General features: G+C 43.0%; 1 protein-coding gene across 2 annotated transcripts in view; it reads left to right on the forward strand.

Annotated features, from left to right (window-relative positions):
• Positions 1-20,428, forward strand: part of KIRREL3 (kirre like nephrin family adhesion molecule 3) — a 753,551-nt gene that overhangs the window by 606,551 nt on the left and 126,572 nt on the right. For both annotated transcript variants that reach the window (XM_027835269.1, XM_027835270.1), the window contains exons 3-4: positions 2,341-2,490; positions 10,948-11,097. In XM_027835269.1, coding sequence (XP_027691070.1) covers positions 2,341-2,490; positions 10,948-11,097 — 300 coding nt within the window. The remainder of the gene's footprint in view (positions 1-2,340; positions 2,491-10,947; positions 11,098-20,428) is intronic.

The raw sequence follows: 20,428 nt of genomic DNA on the forward strand, positions 1-20,428 counted from the left end.
TGAAGAGAAGAGGCTCAGACTAGGAGAGACTGTTGGCAGAGTAGCCGTGTTAAAGTGTGAGAAAGAGAATAAGGAACCTGCAAAGGAGACAGGTAGGAAGAGAAGATGATTTGTAGCTGGGTAGAGAAAACTAAAGCCCCAAAGTGAGATGTGTCAAGACTTCGACTCATTACTTGCTAGTGCCTCCCCTTAAAAGATCTTGTATTTATTTTGTATTTAGTCATGTCTACACATGAGTTGATAAATCTAGAGCTCAAAGAGACCTCCGAGCCACATGATCTAATTTCCTCATTTTACAGATAAGAAACCTGAGACCCGGAAGGCTAAATGACTGGCCCAAAGTCACGCATGTTCTGAAGTGGGTGTCAGTGGTGAAATTTGAACTCAAATATTCTAATTCAAAAACCAGAGCTATTTCTACCATATCATATCCTTCAATAGAATATAAGCTCTTTGAGTTCAGGGACTATTTTATTTTTGATCCCTCAGTGCCTTGTATAGTGCCTAGCCATAGTAGGCACTTAATAAATACTTACCAATTTATTTATTATAGCTTCATAGGTTAACACTAGAGATAGTTTTGGGATTCATGTGTGTAGCTGTGATAGCCGAAGTCATGGAAGTAACTAAGATTTCAGAGAGAAGGAGAGAGAGAGGGAGAGATAGAGAGAAAGAAGAAGGGAGAGAGAAAGACAAAAGCAGAGACAGAGAAGGAGACAAAGAGAGAGACAAAGAAAGACAGACAGACAGAGGTGTGAGTAGGAGTTTAAGGGGTGGAAAAGAGGAAATGGAACCAGTGGAAGAGACAAGAAAGGGAGCAAGTGGAAAGGTACAAGAACCAAGATACTATAATGTCTCTGAAACAAGATTACCAGGGCATGACATGGAGAGAGTGAATGATGAGGAAGTGAGAAACATTAAATATAACCAACTTTTTCAAAAATATGGATATCCTAGAGGAAGAGAGAGATGGAATGATAGTTGGATGTAATAGAAGAGTCGAGGAAAGAATTTTTCACGATGGGGAAAACCTAAGAATGTTTGTAAGCAGATGAGAAGCCAGTAAGGGCAGATGGAGTGAGGAGGATTGCTGGAGGAAAAGGAGGGGATGAGAGCAAGGGCACAGGTAGAAGGATTCAGTTTAACAAGAGTATGAATACACCTCCTGACAGAGAAGTGATGAACTAACATGCAGGATGACGCACATGTTTTTGAACATGGCCAGGGTGGGAATTTGTTTTGCTTGACTTTGCATACTTATTATAGGGGTTTCTTTCTTATTTTATTGTTGTTGTTTTCAGGAGGAGAGGGGAAGGTAGAAGGGAGATAAAATAAATGCTTATTCATTGAAAAAGTAAAATTTAATTTAAAAATCTAAAACAAGGAATATCTCTTCCTGAAGGAAAGAGAGAAAAAGTAATGGATACATTTACTGAAGCTGAAGATTTTTGAGGAATAAAGGAGAGGAGGTGAGGAATGCTCCCAATGCATGGTCTCAATCTTTCCAATGAGAAAGCTAAGTGTGGAAGGTAGGATGTAATTGGGTATTTGAGGAAAGAGGAAAAAGCATGGAACAATTGTTAAATGAGATAGAGTCAATAATAACAGAGTAAGATTTCCAAGCTACATTGAGAGCCCAGTTGAAGTTATACAACGACATAAATTTATAATGTGTGAAATCAATTCTATTCATGACTTCTGCCACTGACACTCAGCTGCCCAAGAGCAGGAACAGAAAATAAAACTAATCCTTCTTCCACATGATAACTCTCCAATATTTTGGAGTTTTTTTTTGTTTTAGACTAGGCAATGAGGTTAAGTGACTTGCCCAGAGTCACACAGCTAGTAAGTGTCAAGTGTCTGAGGACAAATTTGAACACAGGTCCTCCTGACTCCAGGGCCAGTGCTCTATCCACTGTGCCACCTAGCTGCCCCCCAACTTTTTTTTGGTGAGGCAATTGGGGTTAAGTGACTTGCCCAGAGTCACACGGCTAGTGAATGTTATGTGTCTGAGGTCACATTTGAACTCAGGTCCTCCTGACTCCAGGACCAGTGCTCTATCCACTGCACCACCTAGCTGCCCCTTCTCCAGTATTTTGAAAACAGCAATCATGTTCTTCTCCATCCCATCCCAACCCCCAATACCTGCCTAATCTTTTCTTTTCCTCTTCAGGCTAAATATCTAAAATTCCCTCAACAATTCCTCCTATAGCACAAGTTCTAGTCCTCTTAATATCTTGTCCCCCTTCCTCAGAACACACTTCAGGTGGTCAATGTCCCTCCTAAAATTCTAGTCTGGAACTAAACATAACCCAACCTTCCTGTTTATTTTTTCCTCAGGTCAAGTATACTCCTTCAGCCAGCAGCCCCAAGACCAAGTGGTGGTGTCAGGACAGCCAGTGACACTGCTCTGTGCCATCCCAGAATATGATGGCTTTGTCCTCTGGATCAAAGATGGCCTGGCATTGGGTGTAGGCCGGGATCTCTCACGTAAGTATGACTATATCTTCTGTGGGCTCCAACTTAGCAGAGAAAATACACTGTCCTTTCTCTGTCCTGTCTAACTACTCACCATGCCTCTTGCACAAATATCTATTATCCTTTGTGAGTCTCACCAATGCTTATTTAAGCTTTGAGTGGGGAACATCAATTCAGAACCAAGTTAAGCAATCTTAGGGTCCAGGAAAATTGGGAAATTGAAACTCTCTCACTGTTAGTGTTGGATGGAAGGAAGGAAGGGAAGGAGGGAGGGAGGGAAGGGAAGGAGGGAGGGAAGGGAGGAAGGAAGGAAGGGGAAAAAAGAGAAAAAAGGAGAGAAAGAAAGGAGAGGGGGAGAGAGCTAAAGAGAGGGGAAAGGAGAGGGAGAGAGGAGAGAAAGGGGGAAAAGAAAGAAAAAGAAGAAGGGAGGGAGGGGGAAAAGAAGGAAAGAAAGAAAAGAAAAGAAAGAATGAGAAAGAAAGGAGAAAGGATTGCTCTAAGTGATCGATTATGAAATAAATATAATGTTGCCTTATAAAATCTAGTTTCAACTTCAATGTAATGGACCTATAAATGTTAGTTATATTTTAGGAGTCAGGGGTATCCCTATTCTTGGTGACCAGGGTCAAAGTCTCCACAGTATTTCCCTTCTTCTAAATGCAGACCCAATCTTTTGGAAGGCAACATGACATAGTAAAAGAATTTGGGGGCTGGAAATTAGGAGAACTGGATTCAAGTCTTGTCTGTGTCACTAACTGTATGACTTTGGTTACAGCATTTCACCTGTACATTTATATTTCAAGGTGGGAAACATGGTTTAGTGGGTAGTACCCTGGACATGGATTCAGGAAGAACTAGATTAAAATCCTGCCCATGACACTTAGTAGCTGGGTGTCCCTGGCCAAGTCTCTTAACTTCCCTGTGTTTTACCTTCCTAATCTGTAAAATGGAGTGGGGTTCAACTTGATGACCTCTGAGGTCTCTTTCTGCTCTAAATCTGTGATCTTCTGGTCCTATTACTTCAATAGGTCTCAATTTCTTCATATAAATAAATAAAGTGAAGAAATGAGACTAAATTATCTCCAAGATTCTTTTCAGCTCTGAGAGTACAAATTGATGATGTCTTGATTAAAAAAAAAAAAAAAGCAATAGCATCGTGGGAAGCAGCAGGGTGTAAATGAAATAGAATTCAATTTGAGAGTCACGAGATCTGGCCTTAAACCTTACTTCATACACTTACTAGTTTCCCTCTGAAATTATCTCCAATTTTCATACATATATATACATTTGCATACATATTATTTATACATAGTTGTTTATATGTTATCTCTCCCATTGTATCAGCTCCTTGAAAGCAAGGATTATTTTTTGCCTGTCTTTGTATCCCCGGTCCTAGCACAATGCCTGGCACATAATAAGCACCTGAAAAGTGCTTGTTGACTGACAGATAGCTATGAAACTACTTAATTTCTCAGAGCCTCAGCTTCCCCATCTGTTAATGGGGATATCATCATTTGTTCTCCTTGTCTCCCAGGGTTCTTGGAAGGAAAGTCTGTTGGGGCAGCTAGGTGGAGCAGTGGATAGAACACCGGCCCTGGAGTTAGGAGGACCTGAGTTCAAATCCAGTCTCAGACCAGACATTTGACACTTACTAGCTGTGTGACCCTGGGCAAGTCACTTAACTCCAACTGCCTAAAAAAAATTTTTTTTAATAAAAAAAGAAGGAAAGTATTTTGTAAATCTTAAAGTGTTATATAAATTTGAGTTATGACTATAATTAACTGCATAACTGTAGACTTTTAACTTCTCTGGGATGACTATGTGATCTTTAAGATTCCCTTCCATCTCTGACATGCTGTAAATTTAACTCTGTACCAACTCTAGCATTAACAGGTTGGATTGATGTTCAACTAACTTGTATGTCAGATTCCCCAAATCTGCTCTTTCTTCCATATAACTACCCATAGTCTTATCTTTTCCAACCTAAATATCCCAATTTCCCTTAAGCATTCCTAGACATATAGTAGTTAGGACACTGGATTTGGAGTCAAAGGGTAAGTCATTTTTTTCCAGGCCTTTGTTTTCCCATCTACAAAATGGGGGGATTGCATTATATATTCTCCAAGGTCGCTTTTAGCTCTAACTCTCTGCCAGTGACTCAAACATTTTGGTCTCAGGACTCTTTTACATTCTTAGAAATTACTGAAGTCTCCCCAAAGAGATTTTGGTTTTGTGGGTTATATTTGCTATACTAGAAATTTAAATTTATTATAAAAATAATTTTGACCTTTTGGACCCCTGAAAGGGTGTTGGGATCCCCAAGTGTGCTCAGAACATACTCTAAGAATCACTGTTTTGTGCATTCCATCAAAGAATGTGTCCTACTTATCATACTCATTGGTGATTTTAACAGTGTGCACACATCTGAGAAAGACACAGAAAACATCTTGGCAAATAAGTTGCCAAACCTTGAGCTGCCCACCCAACATCACACAGCACCTCCTATCCACTTACAGTAAAAGAATTTGAAAAAATCTCTTGGTCACTTCGTTGTTATTGAGTTGTTTCAGTCGTGTCCGACTATTTATGACCCCACTTTGGGATTTTCTTGGCAAAGATACTGGAGTGGTTTGCCATTTCCTTCTCCAGCTCATTTTACAGATGAAGAAACTGAGGCAAATAGGGTTAAGTGACTTGCCTAGAGTAACACAGACAGTAAGTGTGTGAGGCCAGATTTGAACTCAGGAAAGAAAGCATTCCTGATTCCAGATCCAGTGTTTTATCCACTGTTAAGGGCTGTTAAGGAGTCCCCTAAACTTGTCTTTTTGAGTCTTTTCCAGAGACCCTGCATGGTGGTGGCCCTGAATGTGTAAAGGAGATGAACCCCCCCCCCGTCCCCAGCTGATATAAGTTGTTGTTTGCTCCCCAAGCTGGATTCCCTGTGTATTTTGGGGATGCAAAATAGGTGCCAGCCAGTCTGTGTCAGGCTAGGGAAAATGCTTGGGCAACTGAGGTCCTTTGCAAATAGGATCCTCCCATCTTCATAGTCTAGCGGTTCCCAAGGGATAAAACTTCGACTTTGCCATCGCCTTGCTCCTCCCCTCTGGGAGGGTTACTGCACCTTTTCGCTCCCATGTCATGCCCCTTTCTGTTTTCTCCTCCTCCTTTTGTTGTACTGTCATAAATATGCAACCTTCTGTAAGAACTGGGAACTCTTTGGGTTCCACATGCATGTTCACTTCATGACATTGTGGTTGCCTACTGACACCACCATGCCACCCAGTTGCCCATTTACTCTTAGTCACTCAGAAAAAATAACAACTGCCCCTTGGGATGAGTAGGTGAGTGACCTTTTTCAAGCTGCTGGTTTGCTGTGCATCCACCTAATACAGCCGAACAGACAATAGGCATCTCTAGCTAAGAAGTAATTCTGCCTCCCATACGGTATACAGCTGCAGGAAAAAAAAAATAAAAAATGAAGTGCCTTCGGGAACACGATGGCCAGAAAATTGATATTTTAAAATGAAAGTTATGTCTTGCCAGAGATATATGTTGAAACATTAGAGCAATGGTCAATATATTCACAGGATATGAATGTTACAGCCCAACTGAGCATGGAAAAAATACATAATAATCTCTCCAAAATATACTGTCTGTTGCCATAAAGTTTAAGTAGTATGGAAACCAGCCAGTCTCAAAGAATCTGAACTCCCTCCACCACCCTTAACTAGGGAAAGAGACATTCTTCCCAAACCCCAAATAGCTGCCCTGGGTTTGGCCTGGCATCATTTACTAATTAAGGAATCTGTATTCCTTGCCAGATGTTTTCAACCAGACTGGGGATGACCTGAGGTTGTAAATGGACAGACTCAAGGAGGCTATGAGGAGGTCAGTAGGGACAAGCCACATAATAAATAACCTAATTACATTTAAATTTATATAGGACCTTGGGCAGCTAGGTGGTGCAGTGGATAGAGTACAAGGCCTAGAAACAGAAAGACATCTTCCTGAGTTCAAATCTGGTCTCACGCACTAGCTATGTGACCCTGGGTAAGTCATTTAGCCCTGTTTGCCTCAGTTTCCTCATCTGTAAAATGAGCTGGAGAAGGAAATGGCAAACTATTCCAGTATCTTTGCCAAGAAAATCCCAAAATGGGGTCATGAATAGTCGGACACGACCAAAGTGACTCAATAACAACAAAGTGGCCAAGAGGCTTTTTCAATTTCTTTTACTGCAAGCAGAAAGGAAGAGTCAGACATGACTGAGAACGATCAAACAATATGCCAAGCACTAAGCTAAGCACTGGGGTACAAAGAAAGGTTAAAAAAAAAGTCCTTACTGTCAAGGACCTCACGATCTAATGGGGTAGACAACATGCAAACAACTCTATACAAATAAGATAAATACAGGATAAATTGGGGATTGCCTCAGAGGGAAGGCACTAAGATTACGGAGGATTGGGAAAAGTAAGTGGTCAAGAAGTTTTTTAATTAACGCTTGAAGAAAGCCAGGAAAGCCAGATGAGGAGGAAGAGATTCCCAAGTGTGGAAGACAGTTGGTGGAAATGCTCAGATTCAGGAGAAGGGGTGTCTTGTGGGAGGACCAGCAAGGGGGCCAGTGTCACTGGATCACAGTGAGATATGTAGTATAAGAATTAGTATAAAGAAACTGAGATTCAGAGAAGTAAACTGAGACTCAATTAAGCTGATTTGCTAGAAGTCAAGCAGCTAGCAAGCAGCAAAGCCCAGATCAGTTGAAGGAGCTGGGGATGTTTCTCAAACATCATCTCATAAATCCCCAGTGATCTAGGGAAGGAAGGAAAGGATAATTTTGTTCTCCCCATTTGACAGATAGGCAAACAGAGTCCCAGATGGCAAAAACGGTTGATAAACATGGAACACAACCCAAATCCAGGTGTCCTGGTTCCCAGCCCAGTACCCCATCTGTGAAACAACAAATCTTCTCCACTCTCCCGGGGTCCCCCTTCTGCGCACCCCTCTCCAAACCTGTGCATTGTGACTTTCAGCTGGGCTCCTTCACAGTTCACAATCTCACTGGTCTTCTGGGATTTCAAGAGAGAAAAAATTCTGAGGAAGGATTGGGGCGGGAAACCGCCATGGAAATTAGTGCTTCTGGGTGTGCATTTTCCAGAGAAGCTGCCAATTCTTAGGATAGCATCTCAGCTAGTCTTCTAATTAGCCAAATACAAACAAACCCATCATTTGCGTTTTCTGCAACTCATGAGAGCAAAGTCCTGCTGCTCATAGCTTGCAAAACAACCAAATGCAAGAATGAGCCACAATGCCTGCAGGAGGCCCAAGACTAATAACAGGGCAGGGGGATCCAGGGGAGACGGCAAAGGGGGAGGGGGAGCCTGCTGCAAGGAAAGCAGCAGGAGTGAAAAGATTAGAACAGGGAGTCCCACGCCTTCATCACTACTCAGCCCCACCCCGCCTCTCTCACCCCAACCCTGATGCAGGGCAATTCACTCACCTCGGCTCCTGTCCCACAGCAGAAGGAAATAAGGGAAATTAGGAAGCCGAGCTTGCTGAGTTCTAAGCACCCTCAGCCTCACATTAAGATAGCCAGTTTTGTCCAAGTTTTTGTTTATGTTATAAGAGTAATTGCTGAAACCAGGTTGTGAAGCACCTGATAGAATGTCATCGGTCCTTCTAATGCAGAAGGAAGATCCCCTGATTATGACTGGTGCTGGTCCCTCCCAGAGGTACCCTGCTCACATCCCTGGCAGGCCACTTGGGATTCAGGATTAGAAGGCAATTTAGAATTCATCTAGTCCAACCCACCATACAGGGGAGAAGTCCTTTCCGCAGCAAGCATCAAGGATGCTGAAGAAACAAAAAGGAAACAAAAGGATACTGTAATCAGTGGTAATCTGGCCTCTCCTTGTACATTTCTGGTGGTAAGAAGCTCACTGCCAAACAAGGCATCTAGTTCTTTTAATGAGTTTTTTAAAATCCTTATGTCTAGACAAATACAATCTCATGATTACTTCCTTTTATTGGTGCTAGTTTTGCCTTCTAGAGTAAGACACAGTCTGTCTGCTCCCTCTTCCAAATGACCAAGCTTTAAGACATTTAAAGAGAGTGATTGGGCTTCTCCAAATCTTCACTTCTAGACACCTCTGGTTCCTCCAACCATTTCTCATATAACAGTTTTGAATCATCTCACTATACTAGCTGCCCTTCTCTGGATAGTCCCCAGTAGGAGGAAAGACCTTGAGGCCTGGAGGACACAGCATCAAGTCTCATCTGTGATGTTAACTAGCCACATGACCTGGGCAAATTGTTTAACCTCTCTGAGCCTCAATTTACTCATCTGTCAAATGAGAATGATGCCACTTATAACACAAGGTTATGGTGAACAAGGCAATCTGAAACCTTAAAGTGTTATATAAAAGTGAGCGGCTATTGGATACAGACCTGTGATTTTGTTCATGTGGAGGATTCCCAGTGTACAGACTCCCTCCACTGAAGCAGATAAGCAACTCCTATATAAATTAGCATCTTAAAAAATTGCCTGGAGACCTGGGAGATCAAGTAGTTTGCCCACAGCAAGTATGTGTCAGAGGCAAGATTTCATCCCAGGTCTTCCTGACTCCAAGACTGGCCTCCTATCCATGTCTCTCAAGCTGTTACTCTCTCAAAATGTAGTGCCTAGACCTGGACAAAATACAACAGACATGATCTAAAGAAGGCAGCATAAAGTAAGGGGAGCCCTTTTCCCAGATTTCAACTGAACTTTCCAACATCATGAAGGTTAGCTAAAGTCAAAGAGAGTGACTAGCAGGGAGGTGGCATCTCCTGACCTCTCCATCACTCTCCCAAGCAAAGTAGAGATGGCCCTTGGAGAAGGCAGCACTCACTTTGGGAGTTGCCTTGCTCTGTATGGCAGTGGATTAGCTGATCCATGCTCTGCCTTGGTTAAGCCAAAAGTCAAGAGTAGTCAACAGATCCTGTCCAGTACAGGCCTTCTGGATGCTTCAGCCAAAAACAAAGACTTACAAGACTACATTATCAGTTTAAAGAACTTAACTCATTAGAATTTAAATTAGACCCTACATTGTGAGATCAGATTAATTATTTATCACTTTCATTGAGTATTTATCTATTATTCATTGTAAAAAGTAGGGGCTGGGGTGGGGGGCATTCATAAGTGCTTTGGGTCCCATAAAGGCTTAATTGGTGGACGGAACAAATAATTGAATAAAGCTAAAAGGCTGTTCCAGGAGGCCACATATCCTTAAACACCAGGCACTGGCTGTTGTTGTTGCTGTTGTTAGTGTTGTTGTTGTTATGTCGTTTCAGTCCAGTCTTGTCTGACTCTTTGTGACCCCATTTGGGATTTCCTTGGCACAGATACTGGAATGGTTTACCATTCCCTCTCCAGCTCATTTTACAGATGAGGAAACTGAGGCAAACAGGATTAAGTGACTTACCCAGGGTCACACAGCTAGTGTCTGAGGCCTGATTTGAACTCAGATCTTCCTCACTCCGGGCTAGGCACTGTACCACAATCTAGTACTTCTACCTTCTGTTCCTCTTAACAACAATCCCCCGTTGGCCCACATCATCCCAGCTTTACCCCAGCCCTGCCCTCTTTGCCTCTCACCCTTTCCCTCCCTCTGCACAAGTTACCAGAGCTGTAACTAGCAATGTTGGTAGCCAGGCCCTAAAGCTGAGAGCAGGGCGTGTAGTTAAAGAGATCCCTCAGGGCACAAGGCCAGGGGAAGAGAACCCACTCTACCATTTCGCCCAATCAGAGAATGATAAGAACGTAGATTTTGAGCTAGAAGGGACCTTAGAGGTCATCTAGTCCTTCATTTTAAAGATATGGAAACTGAAATCTTACCCAGGGTCACATAGCTAGTGAGAGACCAGGTTAGGATTTGTGTCCAGGTCTGATTCCCAAAGTAGCACTCTTTGGGAGTGAAGACAGGAACTCTGAAACACTACCTCCCCCCTCCCCCAAGAATGATACCATGAGGTCAATGCTCGCTGGGTTCCCAGCTAGGAAAGGGGACAGGGTAGGCCAAGGCTTATCTGGGGTCTGGAGGGAAAAGTGGTAAACTAGCTATTTTCAATATTAACAAAATTATTCTTCTTAACTAGGTGATAAGTTTAGTTGTTTCTACCTCCTGAAGGAGTACAAGTTCTATCAACAGTCAGATTGGAAAAGTCCCAATCAACCCACCCTCAATAGCTCTACATACTATCTAAAACACAAATTTTACATTTCCCACCTTTCCACTTTCCAAGGTAGCTAAGATAATGATAGGCACCTCTTTGCTCTGTCTATGCCCTAGCTCCTCTGGCTCCACTCACCTTTCCTAGGCTGAGACCCAAGGCAGCCCCTTGTTTCCTACATTGACTTCTTTCCCACCCTGCTCCTCCAATTCTCCAATTCCTCATCTCTATTCTCTTACCTGCTTATTTGACTTGTCCCTACAGGTTACCCTCAGTACCTAGTGGTAGGAAACCACTTGTCTGGGGAGCATCATCTGAAGATTCTTCGGGCAGAGCTGCAAGATGATGCTGTATATGAATGCCAGGCCATCCAGGCAGCCATCCGGTCACGCCCAGCCCGCCTCACTGTTCTTGGTAAGAATTCTGGCCTTGAGAAGTGGCAAGAGTGTGGATTGACCTACGGGGAAATCCAATGGGTCCATACAGAAAAAGCATTTATGGAAAACAGAGGTTTCCTGCCACATTGGGAAGATCTGCCACCTAGCTAGGTGGACCATGCTCATAAGCCTTCAGTGGCTCCTGATTGTGCCTAGGATTTAAAAAGAAAAAAGAAAAATCTCTTTAATTTGATATTCAATACTTTCCATAATATTGCTTCCCCTACCTTACCAACTTTAGTTAACATTACTCCCCTTCACATAGTCTACATTATGGTCAAACTGGACTATGAGTTGTCATCCCCCAACCTCAATGGACATAATCACCCACCTCTGTACACAAAGGTGGCTCCCTTGGTCTAGAATGCATTGCCTCCTTATGCCCACCTTTCAGAATCCTTCCATTCACCAACAGTTCAGCTCAGATACCACCTCTTCCGTGAAGTTTCTTGGTTCCTGTACTTTCTCCTTTTCACCCCCCTAAAAAGGTTCTCTCCCTCCTTAGATTCCCCTAGATCCCTTCATCTATTCTCTCTTTGGCCTCAACTACCCCCACTTTACATTGTATTTGTCTGTGTACAGATATGGTAGAATGTAATCTCTCCAAAGGAAGGCACTGAATCTTGGTTTTTATCTCTGTATCACTCACAGCTAGCGGAATAAATGCCTCTTGTATTGAACTGAAGCTTAAGCCTTAAAGCTCAGGGCGTTGCTGCTCCCTTCCTGTCCTTCTCCCTCACCCTACCCTCCCCTAACCTTTTTTCCATATCACATAATATTAGTCATAAACCTTTTTAATAATAATAGCTAGTCTAGCATATATTATGTGCCAGGCTCTGTGTTAAGCATTTTACAAATATTATCTCTTTTGATCCTTATACCCTAGGAGGTAGGTGCTATTAGTATCCCCATTTTACAGTTAAGGAAAGTGAAGCAAAAAAATGTTAAATGACTTACCCAAGGTCACACCGTTAATAAGGGTGTAAGGCTATATTTGAACCCAGGTCTTTCTGACTCCAGGCCCAGAGCTCTATTCACTGCTCCACCAGCTGCCATAATATTTTAAAGTCCTCCTTTCATGGCTCCCATCAGCTCCTAATCTTCCTGGGAAAGCATGCCCAAAGCAGTCACCCCTCCTTCATTCAGGCAGTCTTATTCAAAGGCGGAAAAACGAACCCATTGGATTTATAAGGTCTGAAATTCTCTAAGTTGGAGGTTAGTCCCCCATATTTTCCCTTTCAACTTTCAGCCAATCCATCAATAATGTGCAGTGAATATCCATTGTGTGTCAAGCCTCATAAATACTAATAATATTGTACGTTTTTATAGACGCAATATGATGGAATGGGTAGTGTTGGACTTTCTAGGAATTATCTACCAGCTTATAGTTGGGTTACAATCAACATTGATGGGAGAAGTTCCTGCACTAATAAAGTCACAGACACTTGACATAATTGTTGTAATGTTTGCGTCAGACATTATCATTTTTCAGCACATTTTCACGTTACTTCATTTAATCCTCACAATAAGCTTGGCATGCTTAGCATTTTGTGGATGAGAAAACTGAGGTTCTGAGATGTTAAGAGACTTGCCCAAGGTTATATGACTAGTACATAGTGGAGCTGGGATGAAAACTTAGATAATTTGACTCAGTCCAATGGTTTTTCCATTGTACCACACTACTGAACACATCAAGGCAGTATTAAGCCCCCAGCATGGGATTAAGCATGTGATACCAAAGCAAGAAAGATCACCAACTCTACCTACCCCACCTGTGAGCCAGAGCCCATGTCTGACAGCAGGCTCAGCAGACTGGGATGCTGCCTCCTTGTATGGGCAGATGAGAAACAGCACTACTGTTCAGAAATCAAATATTAAAGAGTTTGTCACATTGTTTTCAGATCTACATGGCTAAATGCACGGGGACAGATCTTTCCAAACACTCCAGCAGACTGGCTCCTCAGGATCACTTTCTAAGAGCCAAGTTGAGCTTCTAGAGATGGGAAGGATGAACCCCCTAAGTAAACCTCAGGAATCTCCTTTAACCTTTGATTTTCCTTTATAGTAAGAAAAAGGGAAAAGCAAAGGTTAAAAGAGCTAGAAGTACAGATTAAGGAAAACACAGGAAAACAAGAACTATATTCCCTCCTGAAAAGGAAGAGCCTGGAAGGGGCTCTGTTAGCACTCATAGAATTGCCAGGTATCAAGGGTGATAGAAGGAACCTTGGGAGGTAATAGGCCTTAAAGGAAATCATATGGCCCATCCCCACGACTCCAGATAGGACCCTAACAAAGCTACCCTAGAGAGATGAGACTGACAAAATGCCTTATACATTGGCAATATTCAGGAAATATTGTGACTTGCAAAGAGAGGGGAGGAGATGAAGAGAAAGGAAGAGAGAGAAGAGGAGGAGATGAGGGCAAGGCAAGAGAGAGGAGGAGAAGGTAAGGGAGGGGATGATAGGGAAAGAGAGGGGAAGGGATGGGAGAGAAAGGTACGCTACACCATGATATGGAGTTGGCCAGTGAGAAAAATACACAGGCTCCTAAGAACTTCCAGCCTAGAATAAAACAGTAGATACCTCTTATCCCTCTCCCTAACCCTTCCCCATTAAGGAACCGAAAGCCTTTCCAGGATAGTTTGTGGTCCTTGCCTTCCTGTATTTTCCTTAATCTGTACCTCTAGGTTACCAGACATATTTCTGAGAATAGTGTCTTGGGATCAGAGGTTAACAGCCCTCACTTCACTGTGGGTTACATTCCAACCCTCCTGATGCTTTATGATGCCTAGAGGCAGCCAATAGAACTCTTCTCTCTTCTGCCTGCCCCCTTCCCCTGCCTGCACTGCCTTGGACTGCCCACTGAACACTGGATATCTATGTAAGTGATATTCCTCTGGAATTCAGAGATCAGCTGGGGTACGTGGGCTATTTCCTGATCTCAGTCTGGCCCAAGACCCTCCCCTCTGAGGAAGAGAAAGTGACCATAAGAGGTAATGTCATCCACGACAGCAACTAGGCAAGGGACCAGACCCTGTGATTACATTGGTATAGGGAATTCCCAGCTGAGGAAACTCCCTTTACCAAAGCAGGTCAGCACCTTCTCTGCAACTTAAAGCCTTGGAGAGTTGCCTAGAGCCATGGGAGGTTCAGTGATTTGCCCAGAGTCACACGGCCAAGACATGTCAGAGGCAAGGTTTGAACCTAGGTCTTCTGGACTTTGAGGCCGGTCCTTTAACCATGGTGCTCTGCTGCCTCTCATAAGAGCAATAACAACAACACTACAAATAGTTCATGCTTTAAGAGTGCTGGATTTGGAGCTTAAAGGACCTGGTTTCAAATCCTGCCTCAGACTATGACTCTACCCCAATCTAGTCCTCTTTCTACCATCCACTCCCAAACCCCTGCCTTAATGGAGGACCACACCTCTAGCCATACCCAACAGTATCTCCACAGCTAGAGAGTCTCTGGTTCCATCACGCTCAAGAGTTTCTGTCTACTACATGGATGCGATCAATTCTCCTGATTGGCTACATTCCTTTCATCGGGTATCCAGCCCACCCATACCCCACCACCCGCCCCGCCTTTAGCCCTGGGAAGGGACTCCACATAGGAAACAAGGATAATACTTTATCCTGGAGAGATGGAGCAATCTCCGTTTCTTTTCATTTGGAAGGCCTAGGGAAGGGGAAAGAGGTGTCCACCTAGCACCTAGCTGACTCCCCCAACAAAGACCCCATCTGCTTTGCCATGACATCCTAGATCTGAAAAGTGTCCTTTCATATCCCCAGAGGAGACAATGTTCCAGGAATAGGAGAGCTTCCTAATTTTAGTCTGTATTTGCCTGAGATAGATTTTTAATTAAATAAAGTAAGAGCATGATTAGAACCTGCAGAAAATGTGAGAGTCGAATCAGATGGTATTCCAGGAAAATTGCAAAGCAAACACTTTGACTGGAACCTCTGGAGGTCCCCAGAGGTCCTCCATCAAAGCACCAAGTGAGGAGGGCAAATACAAGAGATTATATAGCCAACAGATGTGTGTTGTTAAAATATGCATCTGCCAGCAGCATATTTTGAGAAGCCAGAGGGCTAGCTTGCAGAGTTGCCTGGGCTCATGAGACAGCATGCACGCAGACCTCAGGCCCCCCCACCCTGGCAGCCAAGCCCAGAGTCACAGACACAGAAATTAGCATTGTGTTCCCAGCTCACTGATGCGATCAGCCAAGCAGCAACTTTGAACACAGAATTTGCTTCATTGGAAGGTCAGGAGCAGAAAGGAGAGGAGAGAAGAAGAAAGGAAAGGAAAGGAGAAGAAAGGAGAGGGAAAGAGAGGAAAGGAAGAAAAAAGGTGAGAAAGGGCACTGAGCAAGCAAGACTGAGCAGAGCCCTAGTTTCAGCCCTAGCCCTTGTTAGCCAAGGGCATAGAATCCATGGTCGGGCTACTTTGCCCTTAGCGAACAAGTCAACCGCAGGGCACTAGATTCTGTGGCTCCTATTCCTCACCTTGGCTAGGTCAAGGCTGTCCGTGTTCTGAACCCAGAATGTCTTGGACAGAGACAACTGGTATATAGCAGAAAGATGACTGGAGCTTAAGTAAAATAATGTAGTCAGATGACTGATTTCCATATCTCTGGGGTGGTTTAGAGTTAGGGTCATACCTGGAGCAGGGACTAGCTGACCTCCCAAGGTTCCTTTAGTCAGTCAGTCAACAGGCACGTATTAAGTGTTAACTGCATGCCAGGCACTATGCTAAGCACAGGGGATACAAAGAAAGGGAAAAACAGTCCCTGCCCTCAAAGAGCTCACAGTCCAAGAGGAGAGAGAACTTGTTGGATTCTGTGATTCTGTGATCAACAAACCATAAAAAATAATACAAGAAAGGGAAGTACTCCTGAAGAAAAGAGATAAACCTGGTGTCCTCTCTGTAAAGGAAGGAGCTTGCAAACCTATGAAATTACCAAGCACCCCAGACACTGTGTGTAGTAATACAACACTAGGACACATGCACGCACATGCATGAACACAGACACACATATGTAGTAGATGCATGGGCGTAGATTTGTACACATAACACACAAATACATACGTATGCCCCTACAAAAAAACCCCACAGGTCCTACCAAACTGAAAAGGCCCTTCCAGTCAGACAGTATCTTGTGATGGAAGATCAGCCTAGCTCATCATCCAAAGGGTGGACACTAGGTGATGAGTTCTTTGGACAACACAACCCATGTGCAAAGATAGGTGTTTACATATACATACATAAAATAGTTAATTATTACAATAATATAATATGAAGCATTAAAATTTTCAAGTTGCTTTGTATTTATGACCATATTTGATCCTCACAACAATTTGCAAAAACAGATGGTATTTCATATTCCTTATGAATATTCCGTGTTCCTCATATTCCTTTCATAATCTTGGGGCAGCTCAGTGGATAGAACTCCAAGCCTAGCATCAGGAAGATTCATCTTCCTGAGTTCAAATCTGGCCTCAGACGTTTCCTAGCAATATGACCCTGGGCAAGTCACTTAACCCTGTTTGCCTCAGCTTCCTCATTTGTAAAATGGGCTGGAGAAGGAAATGGCTAACCACTATAGTATCTCTGCCAAGAAAACCTCAAATAGGATCTGGAAGAGGTGAAAATGACTGAACAACAACATCTTCCATATTCCCATTTTATAGTTGAGGAAATCGAGGCTGGGGTAATAGAGCTAATAAGTTGTCTGAGGCAGGATTTGAATGCAGGTCTATCTGACTCTTAGTCCAGTACTCTCCATCGAGGACTCCATACCATCTAGCCACATCTACACATATGTGTCAATGAGTCAGTCAATAAATGCAGGGAATACAGAGAAAGGCAAAAGATAGACCCTGACCTCAAAGAGTATACATATATAGTTGTTATACATAAAATATGTGTGTATACATACACATGCCTAAGTGTATAAATCTGAACATATATGTGTGCATGCATACATGCATGCATGTGTTTTGGGAACATGTGTATATGGCTATGTACATGCCTGTGTGTATGCATATTAACATATGCATACGTGTATATGTTCACATATATACACACATGTGTATTGTAGATATATATGTGAGTCTATATGTATATATTTGCACATTCCTACAGAGTAAATACCAGGATTGGATGAATCTTCCCTATGTCAGTGCCAGAACCATAAGCCTGGCTTCCTGTTGCTACCAGAGAGGAGGGTTTTAACTTAACTATCTTAACTCCCTAGCAGCTCAGGAAACAGAGTTTGGGGAGCCTGGGAGAACACTGGTAGGAAATGGGTGGCAAGGATGTTGTGTTAATTATTAAAATGTGGTTCATCTTCTCGGTCCCCTCTCTCCATCCGCCATTCCTCCCTGACTGCTCTAATATTAACTCTGCCTTCATGCAACTCCCATTAGAAATAAAGCTTTCCTAAATCAACATGAATTATTTAATGATGGAGACTAAGTGAATTCAAATACAGAGAGCATCTGAATCCTCTTTTAAAATGACATCGAGCCCCAGATGTCATCACTGGAGCCAAGCAGATTCAAATTCCAATGTATGTTATCACTTGTTTATTTTTCAAGACAAGCTCCTTCGTTCTCTATTCCACCCTTTCCTTCCACAGATATGCAATGTAATTTATTAGAACAGAGGGGACAAGACCTTCTGCCCTCATATCCACAGTAGGAATTGTCAAGCTCATATTTATCCATCCCATTGAACTCTTGGGGAGAATGAAGCCCACAGAGGGAAAATAAAGCTACTCAAGGTGATTCAGGAAGTCAGGCCAGAGTTGAGAGGACAATGCAGGACTCATAGAGTCCTCTTCATTGAGACCTCAATCATCCTGGTCATAATAATAATAATAGCAATTGACATTTATAAAGCACTTTACATGCATTAGTCCATGTAAGCCTTCACAATAATCCAGTGAGGTATTCTCATTCCTATATATAGGGGGGAAAGTAAGCCTTGGAGAGGTTAAGGGTCTTGTCCATGTGACCCCCTCCCATTCACCCTCACCCCTCCACCCTTACCTCACACTTCCTCTGGCCTAGAGGATGGGGGAAGAAGGGATGGGTCAAATATTTCAAGGTCAAGGAGTAGGTGGAGAGAAGAGGTAGCTTGGAGGGTCTGCTGAGGAAAGGCAGAGATCCTAGAGCCCAAAATCACGAGAGAAGAAATCTTAGGAAGTGGGAACAGAACCACCACCAAATGACCCTGGCTTCCCATTGACTGTCCCTTCATTGTCCCCATTCCTGGGGATATGAGGAGACTGTCCTTGAGACAGCTACCTGGCACAATGAATAGAATGCAGGACTTGGAGTTAGGGAGACCTGAGTTCAAATCCTGCCTCAGACCCTTAGTTAGCTGTGTGACCCTGGGACAAGTCACTTAATCTATCTCAGCCTCAGTTTCTTTGTCTGTAAAATGGAGGTAATAATAGCACCTAACTCACAGGGTTGTTATAAGGCTCAAATGAGATAACTTGTAAAGTGCTTTGCAAACCTTGAAGTGCTATATAAATACTAGCTATTGCCCTCATTATTATTATTACAAGAGATGCTGCTTCAGCAAACTGGCAGAAAAAGTGAAGTCTAAGCACTTAAGTGCCCTTTCCAGGCACCCAGCTCCTGCAGAGACAAGCAGAATTGATTTCCTTATCTCCTTATTAAGCGAATTTCACCCATGCCTCTGGTCTGGTCAGAAGTGCCGGATCTCATTTGTACAGTAGGACTGTTTCCTGCCACATTCATTATAGCATAATCACCCCAAGTAGCAGCAGTAAATGAGATGATGATGGGAGGGAGAAGCAGGAGAGAGGTTGCTGCCTTGAGGTGGGGCATTCAGTGCAGGAAAAAGTGCTGGTGCCATCCCACTGGATTCATCCAACCTCCCCCCTTAGGTTACTCACTAACACTAAATAGCTCTCTATCACTTCACCCCAACTATCTGTCTGTGGCAGAAATAGCTGCTCTCTCTCCAGTGCCAAGTCAAAACCCCTGCGTTGCAGCCCAATTCAGGGCTCACTTCCTCCAGGAAGTCTTTCCAGGCTACACAGGAGCTCAGACTTTGCAGTGTGATGTAATGTATACTTGTCTTGAGGAGCTATCTTCTACACTCTAGTACAGAGGAAAGATGGTGAGACTCAGAGTTAGGGAGACTGAGATATCACGCCATGTGAGAATGGTTTGAAGGATGCTTAGCCTAGAGAAAAGAAGACTTAGAAAAGATTTGATTCAGTTCAACAAACTCTAATCAAGCACCTAAATGCAATGTAGTCTGCTGGGTGCTGGGTATACAGCAACGAAAACAAGATAGTCTTTGCCCTTACATTCTACCAAGTGGGCACGAGACGTGTGCAGTTAAGTAAATACCGAACAATTTAAGGAGGGAGAGAGCCTATTAGGGGATTGGAAAGGAGGAAGGCCAGAAATCAGGAAAGTCTTCCTCTGGGAAGAAGGTGGCATCTGAGCTGAGCCTGGAAGAAAACTAAGCATTCCAAGGAACAAAAGTAACATAATAGCTAACATGGAGAGAGAGAGAGAGAGAGAGAGAGAGAGAGAGAGATAGACATAGAGAGATAGATACATAGAGAGAGGTGATAGATGTAGATATAGATATAGCTATAGATAGATGGATATAGATATCGATACAGATACAGATACAGATAGATATAGATATAGATATATCTATCTTGCTTACTATCTGCCAGGTACTATGCTGAGCCTGTTACAATTATTGTCTCATTTAATCCTTACAACAACCCTGTGAGGTAGGTGCTCTTATTATCCCCATCTTACAAATGAGGAAATTGAGGCAAACAGCGATTAAGTGACTTGCCCAGGGTCAAACAGCTAATAAGTGTCTGAGGCTGGATTTGAACTTGGGTCTTCCTGACTCTAGGCCCAGAACTTTATCCACTGGGAAGAACAATCTGTGCAAAACCATAGAGATAAGGGATGAAATGGTGAGTTTGGGGGGAAAAAAGCTGGTAGAACAGTTTGGTGAGAATATACATGACTCTGAGGTTGCCAACAGGTGGCTGGAAGGATGGTGATGCCCTCAACAGAAACTGGGACTTTTAGAAGAAAGGAAGGTTTACTGGAAGAAGATAATGAGTTGTGTTTTGGACATGTTAAGTTTGAGATGCCAATGGGACATCCCAGGGCAAGATTCCTAGCAGGTCATTGTCTGTATGAAACTGGAGTTCAAGAGAGAGATTATGGTGGGATTTGTAGATTCCAAGGGAAAAGATAAGATCACCTAGACAGATAATACAGAAATAAAGGA

This window comes from Vombatus ursinus, unplaced genomic scaffold, assembly GCF_900497805.2.
Source record: "Vombatus ursinus unplaced genomic scaffold, bare-nosed wombat genome assembly UNPS02014813.1, whole genome shotgun sequence".
NCBI lineage: Eukaryota > Metazoa > Chordata > Mammalia > Diprotodontia > Vombatidae > Vombatus > Vombatus ursinus.